General features: G+C 42.7%; 1 protein-coding gene across 2 annotated transcripts in view; it reads right to left on the bottom strand.

The window, feature by feature from the left end:
• Positions 1-22039, bottom strand: part of LOC311137471 (lysine-specific demethylase 4B-like) — an 86726-nt gene that overhangs the window by 45010 nt on the left and 19677 nt on the right. For both annotated transcript variants that reach the window (XM_084172003.1, XM_084172004.1), the window contains exon 6: positions 1700-1749. In XM_084172003.1, coding sequence (XP_084028129.1) covers positions 1700-1749 — 50 coding nt within the window. The remainder of the gene's footprint in view (positions 1-1699; positions 1750-22039) is intronic.

Raw genomic sequence — 22039 nt, 5'->3', positions numbered from 1 at the left:
CCTTTGAGTTTGAAATGAAGTTCTCTAAGTGATTTTTCAAAGTGATTTCAATGGGGCTTTCTCCATTCTGATTGTTCTATAGTGTTCAATCAAACTTCATCCCAAAAAAAATTTGTTCGGCATTCCCTGCACTTATTTGAGATCATTTCCACACTGCCACGTAGGGCTGCACGATACGGGCAAAAAATTATTTGCTTTATTTTTTATCAATAATTGCAATTGTGATATGACTTGCAATTTAGATAAACACTTGGGTGAACTGTTGGAATCATGGAAATATAATGATTATTATTAGTTAGAATATAATAGTGGGCACTTTGAATACAGTGTTGTATGACAAAAAGCCAGGCAGGAGTTATTGTGACAGGGTAGGAACCAAAGTGTTGGTCAGTGTTTCCTAGGGGACCCTATAACCTTTAGCTACATTGAATGTTCTCTTAGCTATTACATGTAACTAACATATTCATGCTTCACCTATTCCTCTTTGATTTAGAAGACACTGTTGCACAAACACGCTGATTTAGGCCTACACCATCACTGGTATCAGTCTGTATTAGCTAGCTACGTTTGCGCTGACTCAGAGCAAACGTAGCTATTAGCATTAGCTAATTAGCATTAGCGGCTAAAACGATGTATTTTAGCCACAACTTGCTTAGAAAAGACAAACTAGCTGTTTGTAGACAGTAAGATACAAACTAATAGTGTAATTATAGAACGCTTGTGGATTTACAGTGAGGGACTGGGCTGATTCCTCACCCTTCTCATGATCATTGCAACTCCACAAGGTGAGATCTTGCATGGAGCCCCAGGCAGAGAGGGAGATTGACAGTTATTTTATGTTTCTTCCATTTGCGAATAATCGCACCAACTGTCACCTTCTCACCAAGATGCTTGGCGATGGTCTTGTAGCCCATTCCAGCCTTGTGTAGGTCTACAATCTTGTCCCTGACATCCTTGGAGAGCTCTTTGGTCTTGGCAATGGTGGAGAGTTTGGAATCTGATTGATTGATTGCTTCTGTGGACAGGTGTCTTTTATACAGGTAACAAACTGAGATTAGGAGCACTCCCTTTAAGAGTGTGCTCCTAATCCCAGCTCGTTACCTGTATAAAAGACACCTGGGAGCCAGAAATCTTTCTGATTGAGAGGGGGTCAAATACTTTATTTCCCTCATTAAAATGCAAATCAATTTATAACATTTTTGACATGCGTTTTTCTGGATTTTGTTGTTGTTATTCTGTCTCTCACTGTTCAAATAAACCTACCATTAAAATTATAGACTGATCATGTCTTTGTCAGTGGGCAAACGTACAAAATCAGCAGGGGATCAAATACTTTTTTCCCTCACTGTATATTAAGAAGCAAAGTGGAAATCAGCATCGTTAGCATGTGCTGCATTGACCATGCAGACTGAACGCAAGTGGTCTCGCGGTTGAGCAACAAAAACTGCACTCTAGTGACAGGGGGTGGGCCTTGGTCTGTGTGAAAAGCGGCATGGAGAGGGATAGGAGAGCGACAACTCAAGTAGTGGAGTAAAGTATAAAAACAGACGCTACACACGGCGGAGTAGCGTATCACATTTAACAAACCGAACATTGAAATACCGTCATAGAAGGTAAAGTCAAAAGTCAAACCGGTCCATGCCGGTATATAGTAAAACATGGTCAGCCTAATGAGCATGAGGATCTTGAGTAGTCTTACCTTGAGCCAGCCTCTCCAGCCTTTTCCCGTGCTCAGGTGGGATGGCGTACCTGAATCGAGGGCAAGAGAAAGAAAGAGAAAATTAGATGGGTGGAGGGGAGAAAAGAAGAGTGAGGACTAGGAGGATGGAAAAGACAACGCAATCAATGAAGAAGAAATGACCGTTTAGGGATCTAGCATCACCTCCTCTTCCTCTTTTTAATGACCATTTAGGGATCTAGCATCACCTCCTCTTCCTCTTTTTAATGACCGTTTAGGGATCCATCACCACCTCCTCTACCCTCTTTTTAATGACCGTTTAGGGATCCATCACCACCTCCTCTACCCTCTTTTTAATGACCATTTAGGGATCTATCACCATCCCCTCTTCCTCTGTCTTTGTAGTGCTCTTTCCCCCCTTTCAAATGTAATCATCAGAAAACAAAGGAAAAAGAGAAGAGGCAAATCGCTCTCCGTCCGCATTAGAGAGCCAGAGCTTTTATTGTGCTTGTTATTACCATCATTATTGCCACAATTATTTCCTCCACTTTAGAGAAAGCTTAACCCCTCAGAGACCTCTGCACAATGCACCATGTACAAAACCTGCACCTCACTCTCCCCTCTGGCCAAAAGCTTGTCTAGGTGATCAGAATAGAAAGGCAGATATTGGAGTCTATAGCAACGGAGTACAGCTGTGTTAGACTGTCACCGGGTGGGCAGAGAGGGTGTAGGTAATGAAGAAGGCCAACTTGCAGGTTTGTCTCAATATTACAATCGTAACTGTGTCTGGTCTGTCTGCATGAGAATCAAAGGAAAAAGTTGCTGGCGCCCCCCCAGGGATTTTCACATTCTATAACTAACTAACACGCCTTCGTCAGGTATGTGTGTGTGTGTTTGTGTATATACAGTGGGGAAAAAAAGTATTTAGTCAGCCACCAATTGTGCAAGTTCTCCCACTTAAAAAGATGAGAGAGGCCTGTAATTTTCATCATATGTACACGTCAACTATGACAGACAAATTAAGAAAAAAAAATCCAGAAAATCACACTGTAGGATTTTTAATGAATTTATTTGCAAATTATGGTGGAAAATAAGTATTTGGTCACCTACAAACAAGCAAGATTTCTGTCTCTCACAGACCTGTAACTTCTTCTTTAAGAGGCTCCTCTGTCCTCCACTCGTTACATGTATTAATAGCACCTGTTTGAACTTGTTATCAGTATAAAAGACACCTGTCCACAACCTCAAACAGTCACACTCCAAACTCCACTATGGCCAAGACCAAAGAGCTGTCAAAGGACACCAGAAACAAAATTGTAGACCTGCACCAGGCTGGGAAGACTGAATCTGCAATAGGTGAGCAGCTTGGTTTGAAGAAATCAACTGTGGGAGCAATTATTAGGAAATGGAAGACATAAAAGTCCACTGATAATCTCCCTCGATCTGGGGCTCCACGCAAGATCTCACCCCGTGGGGTCAAAATGATCACAAGAACGGTGAGCAAAAATCCCAGAACCACACAGGGGGACCTAGTGAATGACCTGCAGAGAGCTGGGACCAAAGTAACAAAGCCTACCATCAGTAACACACTACGCCGCCAGGGACTCAAATCCTGCAGTTCCAGACGTGTCCCCCTGCTTAAGCCAGTACATGTCCAGGCCCGTCTGAAGTTTGCTAGAGTGCATTTGGATGATCCAGAAGAGGATTGGGAGAATGTCATGTGGTCAGATGAAACCAAAATAGAACTTTTTGGTAAAAACTCAACTCGTCGTGTTTGGAGGACAAAGAATGCTGAGTTGCATCCAAAGAACACCATACCTACTGTGAAGCATGGGGGTGTAGACATCATGCTTTGGGGCTGTTTTTCTGCAAAGGGACCAGGATGACTGATCCGTGTAAAGGAAAGAATGAATGGGGCCATGTATCCTGAGATTTTGAGTGAAAACCTCCTTCCATCAGCAAGGGCATTGAAGATGAAACGTGGCTGGGTCTTTCAGCATGACAATGATCCCAAACACACTGCCCGGGCAACGAAGGAGTGGCTTCGTAAGAAGCATTTCAAGGTCCTGGAGTGGCCTAGCCAGTCTCCAGATCTCAACCCCATAGAAAATCTTTGAGGGAGTTGAAAGTCCGTGTTGCCCAGCGACAGCCCCAAAACATCACTGCTCTAGAGGAGATCTGCATGGAGGAATGGGCCAAAATAGTGTGTGAAAACCTTGTGAAGACTTACAGAAAACGTTTGACCTGTGTCATTGCCAACAAAGGGTATATAACAAAGTATTGAGAAACTTTTGTTATTGACCAAATACTTATTTTCCACCATAATTTGCAAATAAATTCATAAAAAATCCTACAATGTGATTTTCTGGATTTTTTTTTCTCATTTTGTCTGTCAGAGTTGACGTGTACCTATGATGAAAATTAAAGGCCTCTCTCATCTTTTTAAGTGGGAGAACTTGCACAATTGGTGGCTGAGCGACTTACAGGAGCAATTAGGGTTAAGTGCCTTGCTCAAGGGCACATTAACGTCATTTAGCAGACGCTCTTAGCCAGAGCAACTCACAAATTGGTGCGTTCACCCTATAGCCAGTGGGATAACCACTTTACAATTTGGGGGGGGGGGGGGGGGGGGGGGGGGGGGTTAGAAGGAATACTTTATCCTATCCCAGGTATTCCTTAAAGAGGTGGGGTTTCAAATGTCTCCGGAAGGTGGTGAGTGACTCCGCTGTCCTGGCGTCGTGAGGGAGCTTGTTCCACCATTGGGGTGCCAGAGCAGCGAACAGTTTTGACTGGGCTGAGCGGGAGCTATGCTTCCGCAGAGGAAGGGGAGCCAGCAGGCCAGAGGTGGATGAACGCAATGCCCTCGTTTGGGTGTAGGGACTGATCAGAGCCTGAAGGTACAGAGGTGCCGTTCCCCTCACTGCTCCATAGGCAAGCACCATGGTCTTGTAGCGGATGCGAGCTTCAACTGGAAGCCAGTGGAGTGTGCGGAGGAGGGGGGTGACGTGAGAGAACTTGGGAAGGTTGAACACCAGACGGGCTGCGGCATTCTGGATGAGTTGTAGGGGTTTAATGGCACAGGCAGGGAGGCCAGCCAACAGCGAGTTGCAGTAGTCCAGACGGGAGATGACAAGTGCCTGGACCAGGACCTGCGCCGCTTCCTGTGTAAGGCAGGGTCGCACTCTCCGAATGTTGTAGAGCATGAACCTGCAGGAGCGGGTCACCGCCTTGATGTTGGCGGAGAACGACAGGGTGTTGTCCAGGGTCACGCCTAGGCTCTTCGCACTCTGGGAGGAGGACACAGCGGAGTTGTCAACCGTGATGGCGAGATCATGGAACGGGCAGTCCTTCCCCGGGAGGAAGAGCAGCTCCGTCTTGCCAAAATGACTGGCACCCCTGACTGGCAATGCACAAACAATCCTTTAAAAAATATAAACAGTATAATTATAGACACCAGGAATTAAATTCCACTTATTTAAGTTTGTCTTAAGGAACTATATTGAGCCATTACATTACTTCCTGTTTCACAAGGGTATAAAAATGAGGTAACATGCATGCAATATCCCTTTGTCATCCAACACTATGAAGAAAACAAAAGAACTGGCAGTTCAAAAGAGACAGATGGTTGTAGACCTTCATAAATCTGTTAATGGCTACAAGAAGATCCACAAATTATTGAATATACCACTGAGCACTGTCATGGCAATTATTAAAAAATTTAAAAGATATGGAACAGTTGAAAACCTCACGGGTAGAGGATGCAAATGCATTTTGCCCCCCAGGATAGGGAGGATGGTGAGAGAAGCAACAAAATCCCCAAGAATCACTGTGAAAAAAATAGCAGGACTTGTTGGCATCTTGGGGTCACCAGGTTTCAAAAAGCACCATCAAACGCCACCTCCACAACCACTGGCTCTTTGGAAGGGTTGCCAGAAGAAAGCCCTTTCTGACCCCAAGACACAGACGCAAGCACTTGGAGTTTGCCAAACGTCATTTAAATTATGACTGGAAGAAGGTGCTCTGGTCAGATGAGACCAAAATTGAAAGTTTTGGTCAGATGCAGAATCGGCATGTTTGGCGTCGAAACATACAGTGGGGAAAAAAAGTATTTAGTCAGCCACCAATTGTGCAAGTCCTCCCACTTAAAAAGATGAGAGAGGCCTGTAATTTTCATCATAGGTACACGTCAACTATGACAGACAAATTGAGAAATTTTTTCTCCAGAAAATCACATTGTAGGATTTTTAATGAATTTATTTGCAAATCATGGTGGAAAATAAGTATTTGGTCACCTACAAACAAGCAAGATTTCTGGCTCTCACAGACCTGTAACTTCTTCTTTAAGAGGCTCCTCTGTCCTCCACTCGTTACCTGTATTAATGGCACCTGTTTGAACTTGTTATCAGTATAAAAGACACCTGTCTACAACCTCAAACAGTCACACACCAAACTCCACTATGGCCAAGACCAAAGAGCTGTCAAAGGACACCAGAAACAAAATTGTAGACCTGCACCAGGCTGGGAAGACTGAATCTGCAATAGGTAAGCAGCTTGGTTTGAAGAAATCAACTGTGGGAGCAATTATTTGGAAATGGAAGACATACAAGACCACTGATAATCTCCCTCGATCTGGGGCTCCACGCAAGATCTCACCCCGTGGGGTCAAAATGATCACAAGAACGGTGAGCAAAAATCCCAGAACCACACGGGGGGACCTAGTGAATGACCTGCAGAGAGCTGGGACCAAAGTAACAAAGCCTACCATCAGTAACACACTACGCCGCCAGGGACTCAAATCCTGCAGTGCCAGACGTGTCCCCCTGCTTAAGCCAGTACATGTCCAGGCCCGTCTGAAGTTTGCTAGAGTGCATTTGGATGATCCAGAAGAGGATTGGGAGAATGTCATATGGTCAGATGAAACCAAAATAGAACTTTTTGGTAAAAACTCAACTCGTCGTGTTTGGAGGACAAAGAATGCTGAGTTGCATCCAAAGAACACCATACCTACTGTGAAGCATGGGGGTGGAAACATCATGCTTTGGGGCTGTTTTTCTGCAAAGGGACCAGGACGACTGATCCGTGAAAAGGAAAGAATGAATGGGGCCATGTATCGTGAGATTTTGAGTGAAAACCTCCTTCCATCAGCAAGGGCATTGAAGATGAAACGTGGCTGGGTCTTTCAGCATGACAATGATCCCAAACACACCGCCCGGGCAACGAAGGAGTGGCTTCGTAAGAAGCATTTCAAGGTCCTGGAGTGGCCTAGCCAGTCTCCAGATCTCAACCCCATAGAAAATCTTTGGAGGGAGTTGAAAGTCCGTGTTGCCCAGCGACAGCCCCAAAACATCACTGCTCTAGAGGAGATCTGCATGGAGGAATGGGCCAAAATACCAGCAACAGTGTGTGAAAACCTTGTGAAGACTTACAGAAAACGTTTGACCTGTGTCATTGCCAACAAAGGGTATATAACAAAGTATTGAGAAACTTTTGTTCTTGACCAAATACTTATTTTCCACCATAATTTGCAAATAAATTCATTAAAAATCCTACAATGTGATTTTCTGGAGAAAAAAAATCTCAATTTGTCTGTCATAGTTGACGTGTACCTATGATGAAAATTACAGGCCTCTCTCATCTTTTTAAGTTGGCGAACTTGCACAATTGGTGGCTGACTAAATACTTTTTTCCCCCACTGTAGATGCATACAAGGAGAGGCACCTCATACCCACGGTGAAATATGGTGCTGGAGCAGTGATGTTTTGGGGCTGTTTTAATTCCAGAGATCCAGGGGCACTGGTTAAGATTGATGGCATAATGAATTCCACCAAGTATCAGGCAATTTTGGCTGACAATCTGGTTGCCTCTGCCAGAAGGCTGGGACTTGGCCGTAGGTGAACCTTCCAACAAGACAATGAACCAAAACATACCTCAACATCCACACAGAAATGGTTCTGTGACAACAAAATTAATGTTCTGCCATGGCTATCTCAGTCGCCGGACCTCAATCCAATCGAAAATGTGTGGGCTGAGTTGAAGAGGGCAGTTGATAAGCGCAAACCTAAGAATGTGAAGGATCTTGAAAGGATCTGCATAGAGGAATGGTCCAAAATCCGTCCAAATGTGTTCCTTAACCTTGTCAAACATTACAGGAAAAGACTCCATGCTGTTATCCTTGCCAGAGGTGGTTGCACTAAGTACTAAATGAGAAGTGCCAATAATTATGAAACCTTGATTTGTGACATTTCTTTTGTATTAAATAATTGTATGATTTTGGTTGGTTCCATTGAAACATTAATAAAGTACAGTATTTCTCACATGTTGGTATTTTGAGTTTCTCTCTATAGTTATATCATTTATATTTTTTTAAGTATTGTTTGTGCATTGCCAGTCAGAGGTGCCAGTAATGTTGGAGCCCACCGTATGTATGTATGTACAGTGGGGAAAAAAAGTATTTAGTCAGCCACCAATTGTGCAAGTTCTCCCACTTAAAAAGATGAGAGAGGCCTGTAATTTTCATCATAGGTACACGTCAACTATGACAGACAAATTGAGGAAAATTATGACAACTATGACAGACAAATTGACAGACAAATTGACAGACAAATTGTGGTCCTCTGTAGCTCAGCTGGTAGAGCACGGCGCTTGAAACGCCAAGGTAGTGGGTTCGATCCCCGGGACCACCCATACACAAAAAAAAAAAAATGTATGCACGCATGACTGTAAGTCGCTTTGGATAAAAGCGTCTGCTAAATGGCATATTATATATTATTATATTATATTATATTATTATATATTATATTGAAAAAAAATCCAGAAAATCCCATTGTAGGATTTTTAATGAATTTATTTGCAAATTATGGTGGAAAATAAGTATTTGGTCACCTACAAACAAGCAAGATTTCTGGCTCTCACAGACCTGTAACTTCTTCTTTAAGAGGCTCCTCTGTTCTCCACTCGTTACCTGTATTAATGGCACCTGTTTGAACTTGTTATCAGTATAAAATACACCTGTCCACAACCTCAAACAGTCACACTCCAAACTTCACAATGGCCAAGACCAAAGAGCTGTCAAAGGACACCAAAAACAAAATTGTAGACCTGCACCAGGCTGGGAAGACTGAATCTGCAATAGGTAAGCAGCTTGGTTTGAAGAAATCAACTGTGGGAGCAATTATTAGGAAATGGAAGACATACAAGACCACTGATAATCTCCCTCGATCTGGGGCTCCACGCAAGATCTCACCCCGTGGGGTCAAAATGATCACAAGAACGGTGAGCAAAAATCCCAGAACCACACGGGGGGACCTAGTGAATGACCTGCAGAGAGCTGGGACCAAAGTAACAAAGCCAACCATCAGTAACACACTACGCCGCCAGGGACTCAAATCCTGCAGTGCGAGACGTGTCCCCCTGCTTAAGCCAGTACATGTCCAGGCCCGTCTGAAGTGCATTTGGATGATCCAGAAGAGGATTGGGAGAATGTCATATGGTCAGATGAAACCAAAATATAACTTTTTGGTAAAAACTCAACTCGTCATGTTTGGAGGACAAAGAATGCTGAGTTGCATCCAAAGAACACCATACCTACTGTGAAGCATGGGGTTGGAAACATCATGCTTTGGGGCTGTTTTTCTGCAAAGGGACCAGGACGACTGATCCGTGTAAAGGAAAGAATGAATGGGGCCATGTATCGTGAGATTTTGAGTGAAACCCACCTTCCATCAGCAAGGGCATTGAAGATGAAACGTGGCTGGGTCTTTCAGCATGACAATGATCCCAAACACACCGCCCGGGCAACGAAGGAGTGGCTTCGTAAGAAGCATTTCACGGTCCTGGAGTGGCCTAGCCAGTCTCCAGATCTCAACCCCATAGAAAATCTTTGGAGGGAGTTGAAAGTCTGTGTTGCCCAGCGACAGCCCCAAAACATCACTGCTCTAGAGGAGATCTGCATGGAGGAATGGGCCAAAATACCAGCAACAGTGTGTGAAAACCTTGTGAAGACTTACAGAAAACGTTTGACCTGTGTCATTGCCAACAAAGGGTATATAACAAAGTATTGAGAAACTTTTGTTATTGACCAAATACTTATTTTCCACCATCATATGCCAATAAATTCATAAAAAATCCTACAATGTGATTTTCTGGAGAAAAAAATTCTAATTTTGTCTGTCATAGTTGACGTGTACCTATGATGAAAATTACAGGCCTCTCATCTTTTTAAGTGGGAGAACTTGCACAATTGGTGGCTGACTAAATACTTTTTTCCCCCACTGTATGTACGTAGAGTTGAAGTCGGAAGTTTACATACACATTAGCCAAATACATTTAAACTCAGTTTTTCACAATTACTGACATTTAATAGTAAAAATTCCCTGTCTTAGGTCAGTTAGGATCACCACTTTATTTTAAGAATGTGAAATGTCAGAATAATAGTAGAGAGAATTATTTATTTCAGCTTTTATTTCTTTCATCACATTCCCAGTGGGTAAGAAGTTTACATACACTCAATTAGTATTTGGTAGCATTGCCTTTAAATTGTTTAACTTGGGTCAAAACGTTTTGGGTAGCCTTCCACAAGCTTCCCACAATAAGTTGGTTGAATTTTGGCCTATTCCTCCTGACAGAGCTGGTGTAACTGAGTCAGGTTTGTAGGCCTCCTTGCTCGCACACACTTTTTCAGTTCTGCCAACAAATTTTCTATAGGATTGAGGTCAGGGCTTTGTGATGGCCACTCCAATACCTTGACTTTGTTGTCCTTAAGCCATTTTGCCACAACTTTGGAAGTATGCTTGGGGTCATTGTCCATTTGGAAGACCCATTTGCGACCAAGCTTTAACTTCCTGACTGATGTCTTGAGATGTTGCTTCAATATATCCACATCATTTTCCTTCCTCATGATGCCATCTATTTTGTGAAGTGCACCAGTCCCTCCTGCAGCAAAGCACCCCCACAGCATGATGCTGCTACCCCCGTGCTTCACGGTTGGGATGGTGTTCTTCGGCTTGCAAGCCATCCCCTTTTTCCTCCAAACATAACGATGGTCATTATGGCCAAACAGTTCTATTTTTGTTTCATTAGACCAGAGGACATTTCTCCAAAAAGTACGATCTTTGTCCCCATGTGCAGCTGCAAACCGTAGTCTGGCTTTTTTAATGGCGGTTTTGGAGCAGTGGCTTTTACCTTGCTGAGCAGCCTTTAAGGTTAAGGTTATGTCGATATAGGACTTGTTTTACTGCGGATATAGATACTTTGTACCCGTTTCCTCCAGCATCTTCACAAGGTCCTTTGCTGTTGTTCTGAGATTGATTTGCACTTTTCGCACCAAAGTACGTTAATCTCTAGGAGACAGAACACGTCTCCTTCCTGAGCGGTATGACGGCTGCGTGGTCCCATGGTGTAAATACGTGCGTACTATTCTTTGTACAGATGAACGTGGTACCTTCAGGCGTTTGGAAATTGCTCCCAAGGATGAACCAGACTTCTGGAGGTCTACAATTGTTTTTCTGAGATCTTGGCTGATTTCTTTTGATTTTCCCATGATGTCAAGCAAAGAGGCACTGAGTTTGAAGGTAGGCCTTGAAATACATCCACAGGTACACCTCCAATTGACTCAAAGGATGTCAATTAGCCTATCAGGATCTTCTAAAGCCATGACATCATTTTCTGGAATTTTCCAAGCTGTTTAAGGCACAGTCAACTTAGTGTATGTAAACTTCTGACTCACTGGAATTGTGATACAGTGAATTATAAGTGAAATAACCTGTCTGTAAACAATTGTTGGAAAAATTACTTGTGTCATACACAAAGTAGATGTCCTAACAGACTTGCCAAAACTAGTTGGTTAACAAGAAATGTGTGGAGTGGTTGAAAAAACGAGTTTTAATGACTCCAACCTAAGTGTATGTAAACTTCCGACTTCAACTGTATGTACAGTGGGGGAAAAAAGTATTTAGACAGCCACCAATTGTGCAAGTTCTCCCACTTAGAAAGATGAGGCCTGTAATTTTCATCATAGGTACACGTCAACTATGACAGACAAATTGAGGAAAAAAAATCCAGAAAATCACATTGTAGGATTTTAATGAATATATTTGCAAATTATGGTGGAAAATAAGTATTTGGTCACCTACAAACAAGCAAGATTTCTGGCTCTCACAGACCTGTAACTTCTTCTTTAAGAGGCTCCTCTGTCCTCCACTCGTTACCGGTATTAAATGGCATCTGTTTGAACTTGTTATCAGTATAAAAGACACGTGTCCACAACCTCAAACAGTCACACTCCAAACTCCACTATGGCCAAGACCAAAGAGCTGTCAAAGGACACCAGAAACAAAATTGTAGACCTGCACCAGGCTGGGAAGACTGAATCTGCAATAGGTAAGCAGCTTGGTTTGAAGAAATCAACTGTGGGAGCAATTATTAGGAAATGGAAGACATACAAGACCACTGATAATCTCCCTCAATCTGGGGCTCCACGCAAGATCTCACCCCGTGGGGTCAAAATGATCACAAGAACGGTGAGCAAAAATCCCAGAACAACACGGGGTGACCTAGTGAATGACCTGCAGAGAGCTGGGACCAAAGTAACAAAGCCTACCATCAGTAACACACTACGCCGCCAGGGACTCAAATCCTGCAGTGCCAGACGTGTCCCCCGTCTGAAGTTTGCTAGAGTGCATTTGGATGATCCAGAAGAGGATTGGGAGAATGTCATATGGTCAGATGAAACCAAAATATAACTTTTTGGTAAGAACTCAACTCGTCGTGTTTGGAGGACAAAGAATGCTGAGTTGCATCCAAAGAACACCATACCTACTGTGAAGCATGGGGGCTTTGGGGCTGTTTTTCTGCAAAGGGACCAGGACGACTGATCCGTGTAAAGGAAAGAATGAATGGGGCCATGTATCGTGAGATTTTGAGTGAAAACCTCCTTCCACCAGCAAGGGCATTGAAGATGAAACGTGGCTGGGTCTTTCAGCATGACAATGATCCCAAACACACCGCCCGGGCAACGAAGGAGTGGCTTCGTAAGAAGCATTTCAAGGTCCTGGAGTGGCCTAGCCAGTCTCCAGATCTCCGTGTTGCCCAGCAACAGCCCCAAAACTTCACTGCTCTAGAGGAGATCTGCATGGAGGAATGGGCCAAAATACCAGCAACAGTGTGTGAAAACCTTGTGAAGACTTACAGAAAACATTTGACCTGTGTCATTGCCAACAAAGGGTATATAACAAAGTTTTGAGAAACTTTTGTTATTGACCAAATACTTATTTTCCACCATAATTTGCAAATAAATTCATAAAAAATCCTACAATGTGATTTTCTGGAAAAAATTGTCTCATTTTGTCTGTCATAGTTGACGTGTACCTACAGTGGGGAGAACAAGTATTTGATACACTGCCGATTTTGCAGGTTTTCCTACTTACAAAGCATGTAGAGGTCTGTCATTTTTATCATAGGTACACTTCAACTGTGAGAGACGGAATCTAAAACTTTGACTAGGCCATTCCAAAACCTCCAGCAGAATTCATGGTTCCTTCTATTAAGGCAAGTCGTCCAGGTCCTGAGGCAGCCAAGCATCCCCAAACCATCACACCACCACCACTAAAATTGCTAAAAAGCAACAAATTGGAAGTTTTGGAATGGCCTAGTCAAAGTCCAGACCTAATCCCAATTGAGATGTTGTGGCAGGACTTGAAACGAGCAGTTCATGCTTGAAAACCCACACGTCACTGAGTTAAAGCAGATCAACAACTACAGGAAGCATTTGGTTGGAGTCATTGCAGCTAAAGGTGGAACAACCAGTTATTGAGTGTAAGGGGGCAATTACTTTTTCACACAGGGGAATTGGGTGTTGCATAACTTTGTTTATTAAATAAATATGTAATTGTTGTGTTATTTGTTCACTTATGTTCCCTTTATCTAATATTAGGTTTTGGTTGAAGATCACAAATATGCAAAAGTAGAGAAAATTAGAAAGGGGGCAAATAATTTTTCATAGCACTGTGTGTGTGTGTGTATGTATGTATGTATGTATGTATGTATGTATGTATGTATGTATGTATGTATGTATGTATGTATATACACACACACACACTCTAGCGTTCAAAAGTTTGGAGTCACTTAGAAATGTCCTAGTTTTCAAAAGAAAAGCAATTTTTTTGTCTATTAAAATAACATCAAATTGATCAGAAATACAGTGTAGACATTGTTAATGTTGTAAATGGCTATTGTAGCTGGGAACGACTGATTTTTAATGGAATATCTACATAGGCATACAGAGGCCCATTATCAGCAACCATCAGTCCTGTGTTCCAATGGCACATTGTGTTTGCTAATCCAAGTTTATCATTTTAAAAGGCTAATTGATCATTAGAAAACCCTTTTGCAATTATGTTAGCACAGCTGAAAACTGTTGTGCTGATTAAAGAAGCAATAAAACTGGCCTTCTTGAGACTATTTGAGGATCTGGCGCATCAGCAATTGTGGGTTCGATTACAGACTCAAAATGGCCAGAAACAAAAAACTTTCTTCTGAAACTCGTCAGTCTATCCTTGTTCTGAGAAATGAAGGATATTTCATGTGAGAAATTGCCAAGAAACTGAAGATCTCGTACAACGCTGTGCACTACTCCCTTCACAGAACAGCGGAAACTGGCTCTAACCACAATAGAGTGGGAGGCCCCGGTGCACAACTGAGCAGGAGGACAAATACATTAGTGTCTAGTTTGAGAAACAGGCGCCTCACAAGTCCACAACTGGCAGACACCAGTCTCAACGTCAACAGTGAAGAGGCGACTCCGAGATGCTGACCTTCTAGGCAGAGCTGCAAAGAAAAAGCCATATCTCAGGCTGCCCATCTTAATCTTTTCATTGGCCAGTCTGAGATCTGGCTTTTTCTTTGCAACTCTGCCTAGAAGGTCAGCATCCCGGAGTTGCCTCTTCACTGTTGACGTTGAGACTGGTGTTTTGCGGGTACTATTTAATGAAGCTGCCATTTAAAATGATAAACTTGGATTAGCAAACACAACGTGCCATTGGAACACAGGACTGATGGTTGCTGATAATGGGCCTCTGTACGCCTATGTAGATATTCAGTTTCCAGCTACAATAGCCATTTACAACATTAACAATGTCTACACTGTATTTCTGATCAATTTTATGTTCTTTTAATGGACAAAAAAAAATTAAAAAATTTGACATTTGGAGCAGTGGACATTTCTAAGTGACCCCAAACTTTTGAACGGTAGTGTACATACAATCATATCTGAGCATACATTTACACCATATTCAATAGTAGGCTATACAAGGCACGGAAAGGCAAACATTGTCATATTTAATCGAAATTGCTATTTCTGTTTAAAAAATACAGCATAGCAAATCTAGAGCGCTAATCACAACACATGTTCTGTAAAGATGCAAACTTTGTTAAAAATTTATTTGATTTATTTAACAGAAAATAAAAGTTGCACACCCTCAATACCCCTGCCTGCTCTGTTTGTTATGGACAATGGATGCGATTGGGTTGTCAGCAGCGGTCCCTTGCAAGTCCAGACCCAACGTAGTGGTAGTGTTGATCTGTAATCCACTACAAACTCTCAATGCATAAGTCATGAATCACAATTGTGTCGATATTGTAAGAAAATGTTGTCATTTCACATAACCCTTATTTGTCTGTGTTAGGAGTAAAGGTGATCTAGAGTTTTTCTGCCTCTAGTTGCACAGGTGACATGCTGGTAGAAATGAGGTAAGACAGATTTCAGTTTTCCTGCATTAATCAAATCAAACTTAATTTATACAGTATATTCCAGACATGGAATGGAACACAATGTACTTTACAGAAGAAAAAAAAAAAAAAAAAAAAAAATGAAAATAAAAGCTGAAATATTTACTCCACAACAGACGTAACATAACAATCTAAAGAATGACAAACTGAATGACTAAAAAGCACCATAAGCAAAGCTAAAAATGTGTTTTAAGATCTTTTAAATATGTCTTTGTGAGACGCGGTGTGGGTGAACGGATCTCCGCATGTGTATTTCCCACCGTAATGCATGGAGGTGGTGGTGTTATGGTGTGGGGGTGCTTTGCTGGTGACACGGTCTGATTTATTTAGAATTCAAGGCACATTTAACCAGCATGGCTACCACAGCATTATGCAGCGATACGCCATCCCATCTGGTTTAGTCTTAGTGGGACTATCGTTTGCTTTTCAACAGGACAATGACCCAACACATTTCCAGGCTGTGTAAGGGCTATTTTAACAAGAAGGAAAGTGACGGAGTGCTGCATCAGATGACCTGGCCGCCACAATCCTCCGACCTCAATCAAATTGGGGTGGTTTGGGATGAGTTGGACCGCAGAGTGAAGGAAAAGCAGCCAACAAGTGCTCAGCATATGTGGGAACTCCTTCAAGACTGTTGGAAAAGCATTCCAGGTGAAGCTGGTTGAGAGAATGCCAAGAGTGTGCAAAGCTGTCATCAAGGCAAAGAGTGGCTATTTGAAGAATCTCAAATATATAAAATATATTTTGATTTGTTTAACACTTTTTTGGTTACTACATGATCCCATATGTGATATTTCAGTTTTGACATCTTCACTATTTTTCTACAATGTAGAAAATAGTGAAAATGAAGAAAAACCCTTGAATGAGTAGGTGTCCTAAAACTTTTGACGGGTTGTGTGTGTGTGTGTGTGTGTGTGTGTGTGTGTATATAAAATGTATGTCACCTTCGTGTGAAGAAGCACAATGATTTTCCTCGCCTGCACAAGTAAAGTCATTTGGGCACTGGACATTTCATGATTTAGCCCATTTTCGATCAGACATATGAGGATCAATATTACAAGCAAGTCTCTTCTTCTTATTGGTGTCCTTTAGTAGTGCTTTCTTTGCAGCAATTAGACTATGAAGGCCTGATTCACGCAGTCTCCTCTGAACAGTTGATGTTGAGCTGTGTCTGTTACTTGAACTCTGAAGCATTTATTTGGGCTGCAATTTCTGAGACTGGTAACTCTAATGAACTTATCCTCCGCAGCAGAGGTAACTCTGGGTCTTCCTTTCCTGTGGCGGTCCTCATGAGAGCCAGTTACATCATAGCGCTTGATGGTTTTTGCGACTGCACTTGAAGAAACGTTCAAAGTTCTTGAAAGTAATGATGGACTGTCGTTTCTCTTTGCTTATTTGAGCTGTTCTTGCCATAATATGGACTTGATCTTTTACCAAATAGGGCTATCTTCTGTATACCAACCCTACATTATCACAACACAACTGATTGGCCAAACGCATTAATAAGGAAAGAAATTCCACAAATTCACTTTTAACAATGCACACCTGTTAATTAGCTTATACACTAACTTTCACACATCTAGATGGCCAGGCGGGGTGGGTGTGGAGCCAGAGACACCAGGGGTTCAAACTGTAGAACCCAGTTCCTACATTTGAATATAAAAAATTATTTTATCAAACAAAACTATGCTACATTTTATCTCTGGGACCCTTAGGATGACAAATCAGAGCAAGATGACTGAATGTAAGTACATTATTTACCTTCAGAGGTGAATGTATCAAACCAGTTGCCATGATACGTTTTTTGTTGTTGTGCACTCTCCTCAAACAATAGCATGGTATTTTTTCACTGTAATAGCTACTGTAAATTGGACAGTGCAGTTAGATTAACACGAATGTAAGTGTTCTGCCCATACAAGACATGTCTATGTCCTAGAAAGGTTGCTGTTACTTACAAACAGTCATGCTAATCACATTAGCTCAAACGTCCCGTATACGGGACACCGATCCCATAGAGATTAACACTTCTTTGGTTACTACATGATTCCATGTCTTCACTATTATTCTACAATGTAGAAAATAGTAAAAATAAAGAAAAAACCCTTGAATGAGTAGATGTGTCCAAACTTTTGACTGGGACTGTATGTTTTAGCACAATGTTCCAAATGATTGCATCGCAAAAATCAAGTTATTTTTGTATTTTTTTCGCCCCGTTGTTAGGAGCGTGCTGTCTTTTTGGTCTCGTCTCCTTCACTCATTCTGTGCTGTGTGTTTTGTGCACCTTCACACACAGGCACCAAACCCCTCCCTCTGCCACTCAAAACAACACGAATGAGAACTTCCCCTGACAACAAGCAGTTACATTTACATTTTAGTCATTTAGCAGACGCTCTTATCCAGAGCGACTTACATTTTTTAAACTCACTATTTGTATTTGAGGTTTGGTCCAACAGAATCAGTCATATGGACACTGAAACACTTAAGACATTATTTTACTGTAATAGACGAGAACTTAACCTTTCTGACGATAGTGTGCGCAGCCACGCACCTCCTCCAGGACTGCCGCACAGAAAAAATGCCAGGCCGTGCAGACCCAAGGGATTGAACTTCACAGAGTTCGCCCCATTAGTTTGCACAGGGCATTCGGAAAGTATTCAAACACCTTGACTTGATCAACAATTTGTTACGTGACAGCCTTATTCTAAAATTGATTTAATCCCCCCCCCCCCCCCAATCTACCTAGAGACAATACCAATTTGTAACTCACTCTGGATAAGAGCGTCTGCTAAATGATGTAAATACCCCATAATGACAAAGCAAAAACAGGCTGAGAATTTCTTGCAAAATTATAAAAAAAACTGAAATAACATTTACATAAGTATTCAGACCCTTCACTCAGTACTTTGTTAAAGAACCTTTGGCAGCGATTACATCCTCGAGTCTTGTTTGGTATGACGCTAAAAGCTTGGCACACCTGTATTTGGGGAGTTTCTCCCATTCTTCACTGAAGATCCTCTCAAGCTCTGTCAAGTTGGATGGGGAGCGTTGCTGCACAGCTATTTCAGGTCTCTCCAGAGATGTTAGATCGGGCTCAAGTCCGGACTCTGGCTGGGCCACTCAGACATTGAGACTTGTCCCGATGCCACTCCTGCGTTGTCTTGGCTGTGTGCTTATGGTCGTTGTCCTGTTGGAAGGTGAACCTTTTCCCCAGTCTGAGGTCCTGAGTGGTCTGTTCATCTTTCCCTCGATCCTGACTAGTCTCCCAGTCCCTGCCGCTGAAAAACATCCCCACAGCATGATGCCACCACCACCTTGCTTCACCGTAGGGATAGTGCCAGGTTTCCTCCAGACGTGACGCTTGGCATTCAGGCCAAAGAGTTCAATCTTGGTTTCATCAGACCAGAGAATCTTGTTTCACATGGTCTGAGAGTCTTTAGGTGCCTTTTTGCAAACTCCAAGCTGACTGTCATGTGCCGTTTACTGAGGAGTGGCTTCCGTCTGGCCACTCTACCATAAAGGCCTAATTGGTGGAGTACTGCTGAGATGGTTGTCCATCTGGAAGGTTCTCCCATCTCCACAGAGGAACTCTGCAGCTCTGTCAGAGTGAACGTCAGGATCTTGGTCACCTCCCTGACAAAGGCCCTTCTCCCACGATTGCTCAGTTTGGACGGGCAGCCAGCTATAGGAAGTGTCTTGGTGGTTTAAACTTCTTCCATTTAAGAATGATGGAGGCCACTGTGTTCTTGGGGACCTTCAATGCTGCAGACAGTTTTTGGTTTTTGCTTTGACATGCACTTTCAACTTTGGGACCTTATATAGACTGGTATGCCTTTCCAAATCATGTCCAACCAATTGAATTTACCACAGGTGGACTCCAATCAAGTTTAAGAAACATCTCAAGGATGATCAATGGAAACAGGATGCATTGGAGCTCAATTTCGAGTCTCATTGCAAAGGGTCTGAATACTTATGTAAATAAGGTATTTTTTGAAAGCCAGATCAGTGATTATTGCAAAACAATCCAGGTTAAACTATTTTGATGATATGGTAAATTTCAAGTGTGAGTGTTAGTTCACTCTGAGGGTGTGCGAGGGGGGTGCTGTGGGTTTATTTAAGATTATCTTTGAAGAGGTAGGGTTTCAATTTTCGGAAGATGGGCAGGGACTCTGCTGTCCTAGCTTCAGGGGGAAGCTGGTTCCACCATTTGGGTGCCAGGACAGAGAAGAGCTTGGACTGGGCTGAGCTGGAGCTGCCTTCCCATAAGGGTGGGAAGGCCAAGAGATCAGAGATGGGTTGGGGTGTAGGGTTTGAGCATAGCCTGAAGGTAGGGAGGAATCAGCATGAATCTGGATGACGGTCAACGCAGCAAGATGGAAAACATCCATTGACCTCAATATAATTGATTAGGCAATTAGAACTATTGCCAATTGTCTTCATTCATAAAACACTTCCAATGCAACAATACTGTGGCACTGACGTCGCTAAAGTGAACACTCATCTCTTTCCTCCCGGAAGAGACACAAAAACAGCAAGCGTCATCTAATACCCGATAAAACTACACAAATAATAATGGGCTCTCTCTCTGCGTAAATGGAGTCAATGCAACCCTAAGATTGTCATTTTTAGCAGTTTCTCTTACTCTCCGCAAACCGCCTGGTGATCTTTACAACATCTGACAGCAGATTATTGGGGGGGGGGGGGGGGTATGACAGATGGGAGCAGAGTTGGAGGGGAATGGAGTTAATTTCACAGTTGCTGCACAGGGGGGTTAGGCAAACCTCTCCTTGCACACAGTTTAACATACTGTAATTACCCGAAAAGTGAAAATGATTCAATTTCCTAAAAAAAGAAGGGGAAGAAGAGTGTGTGTGTGTACACTGTTTGATTGTTCCCCCCACTACACACACATTCACAGTTAAACAGAGTTGAGGGGTGCATCCATCTGAGTAAATGTACTTTTAACGAGTGACAAGGAAAGATTGCTTTTCCTCACAGGGGCATATGTAAGAAGAGGGAGAGGGTGGGGGAAGGGAGGAGGAGAATAGGGGAGGGAAGATATCTTGAGAGGGTTGCTTGGAGGGGAGACTTGAGACTTCTGGATCAAGAAGGATGCTACTGAAGCATGACAACCCTACTCCATTAAACTATGGAGAGGCTGTGACTTCGTCCCAAATCACAACGTATTTCCTAGGTAGTGCAGTACTTTAGACCACAACTCAGGTCAAAGGTAGATCACTGAATAGGGAATAGGGTGCACTTTGGGATGCCACCTCTCTGTTTAAGTGCCCAGGCATAAGGGCTTTTGAAAGGCTAGATTCTAAAAATTAAGACAGATTTCTAAAAGAAGAAGACAGCCTGTAAACCAAAAAGATAGATATTTTAGATGGAGCAGTAGATTGATGGCTAATGGAATATGGCTCTTGATAGAGCGGTAGAGTGATGGCTAATGTAACTTGGCTCTTGATAGAGCGGTAGAGTGATAGCTAATGGAACTTGGCTCTTGATAGAGCGGTAGAGTGATGGCTAATGGAACTTGGCTCTTGATAGAGCGGTAGAGTGATGGCTAATGGAACTTGGCTCTTGATAAAGCGGTAGAGTGGTGGCTAATGGAACTTGGCTCTTCATAGAGCGGTAGAATGATGGCTAATGGAACATGGCTCTTTATAGAGCAGTAGAGTGATGGCTAATGGAACATGGCTCTTCATAGAGCAGTAGAGTGATGGCTAATGGAACATGGCTCTTCATAGAGCGGTAGAATGATGGCTAATGGAACATGGCTCTTTATAGAGCAGTAGAGTGATGGCTAATGGAACATGGCTCTTTATAGAGCAGTAGAGTGATGGCTAATGGAACATGGCTCTTGATAAACCATTAGAGTGATGGCTAATGGAACATGGCTCTTGATAAACCATTAGAGTGATGGCTAATGGAACATGGCTCTTGATAGAGCATTAGTGATGGCTAATGGAACATGGCTCTTGACAGAGCGTTAGTGATGGCTAATGGAACATGGCTCTTGATAGAGCATTAGTGATGGCTAATGGAACATGGCTCTTTATAGACCATTAGAGTGATGGCTAATGGAACATGGCTCTCGATGGAGCGTTAGAGTGATGGCTAATGGAACATGGCTCTTTATAGACCATTAGAGTGATGGCTAATGGAACATGGCTCTTGACAGAGCGTTAGTGATGGCTATTGGAACATGGCTCTTGATGGAGCGTTATAGTGATGGCTAATGGAACATGGCTCTTTATAGACCATTAGAGTGATGGCTAATGGAACATGGCTCTTGATAGAGCATTAGTGATGGCTATTGGAACATGGCTCTTGACAGAGCGCTCACACACACGCAATGCTCACACACACGCAATGCTCACACAGTGATGCTGGTATTGATAGGTACAGTCTGTGCAGGTCCCATAGGCCACACACTGAGCGAGAGGCTTAAAAAACCCAGGAGGGGAGAGAGACTAAATGAGAGGAAGAAAATAAAGAAAAATAGAATCCTTCCCTCCAAGCTGAACAGACATGGCGCAGGGGACCTCCAAGGGAGAGAGTAAGAGGGGGACAGAGTGC

The sequence above is a fragment of the Coregonus lavaretus genome (genome assembly GCF_964263955.1).
Source record: "Coregonus lavaretus genome assembly, chromosome: 11".
NCBI lineage: Eukaryota > Metazoa > Chordata > Actinopteri > Salmoniformes > Salmonidae > Coregonus > Coregonus lavaretus.
Note: the sequence above shows the minus strand (reverse complement) of the source record. Positions and strands in the feature narration are given on the sequence as shown.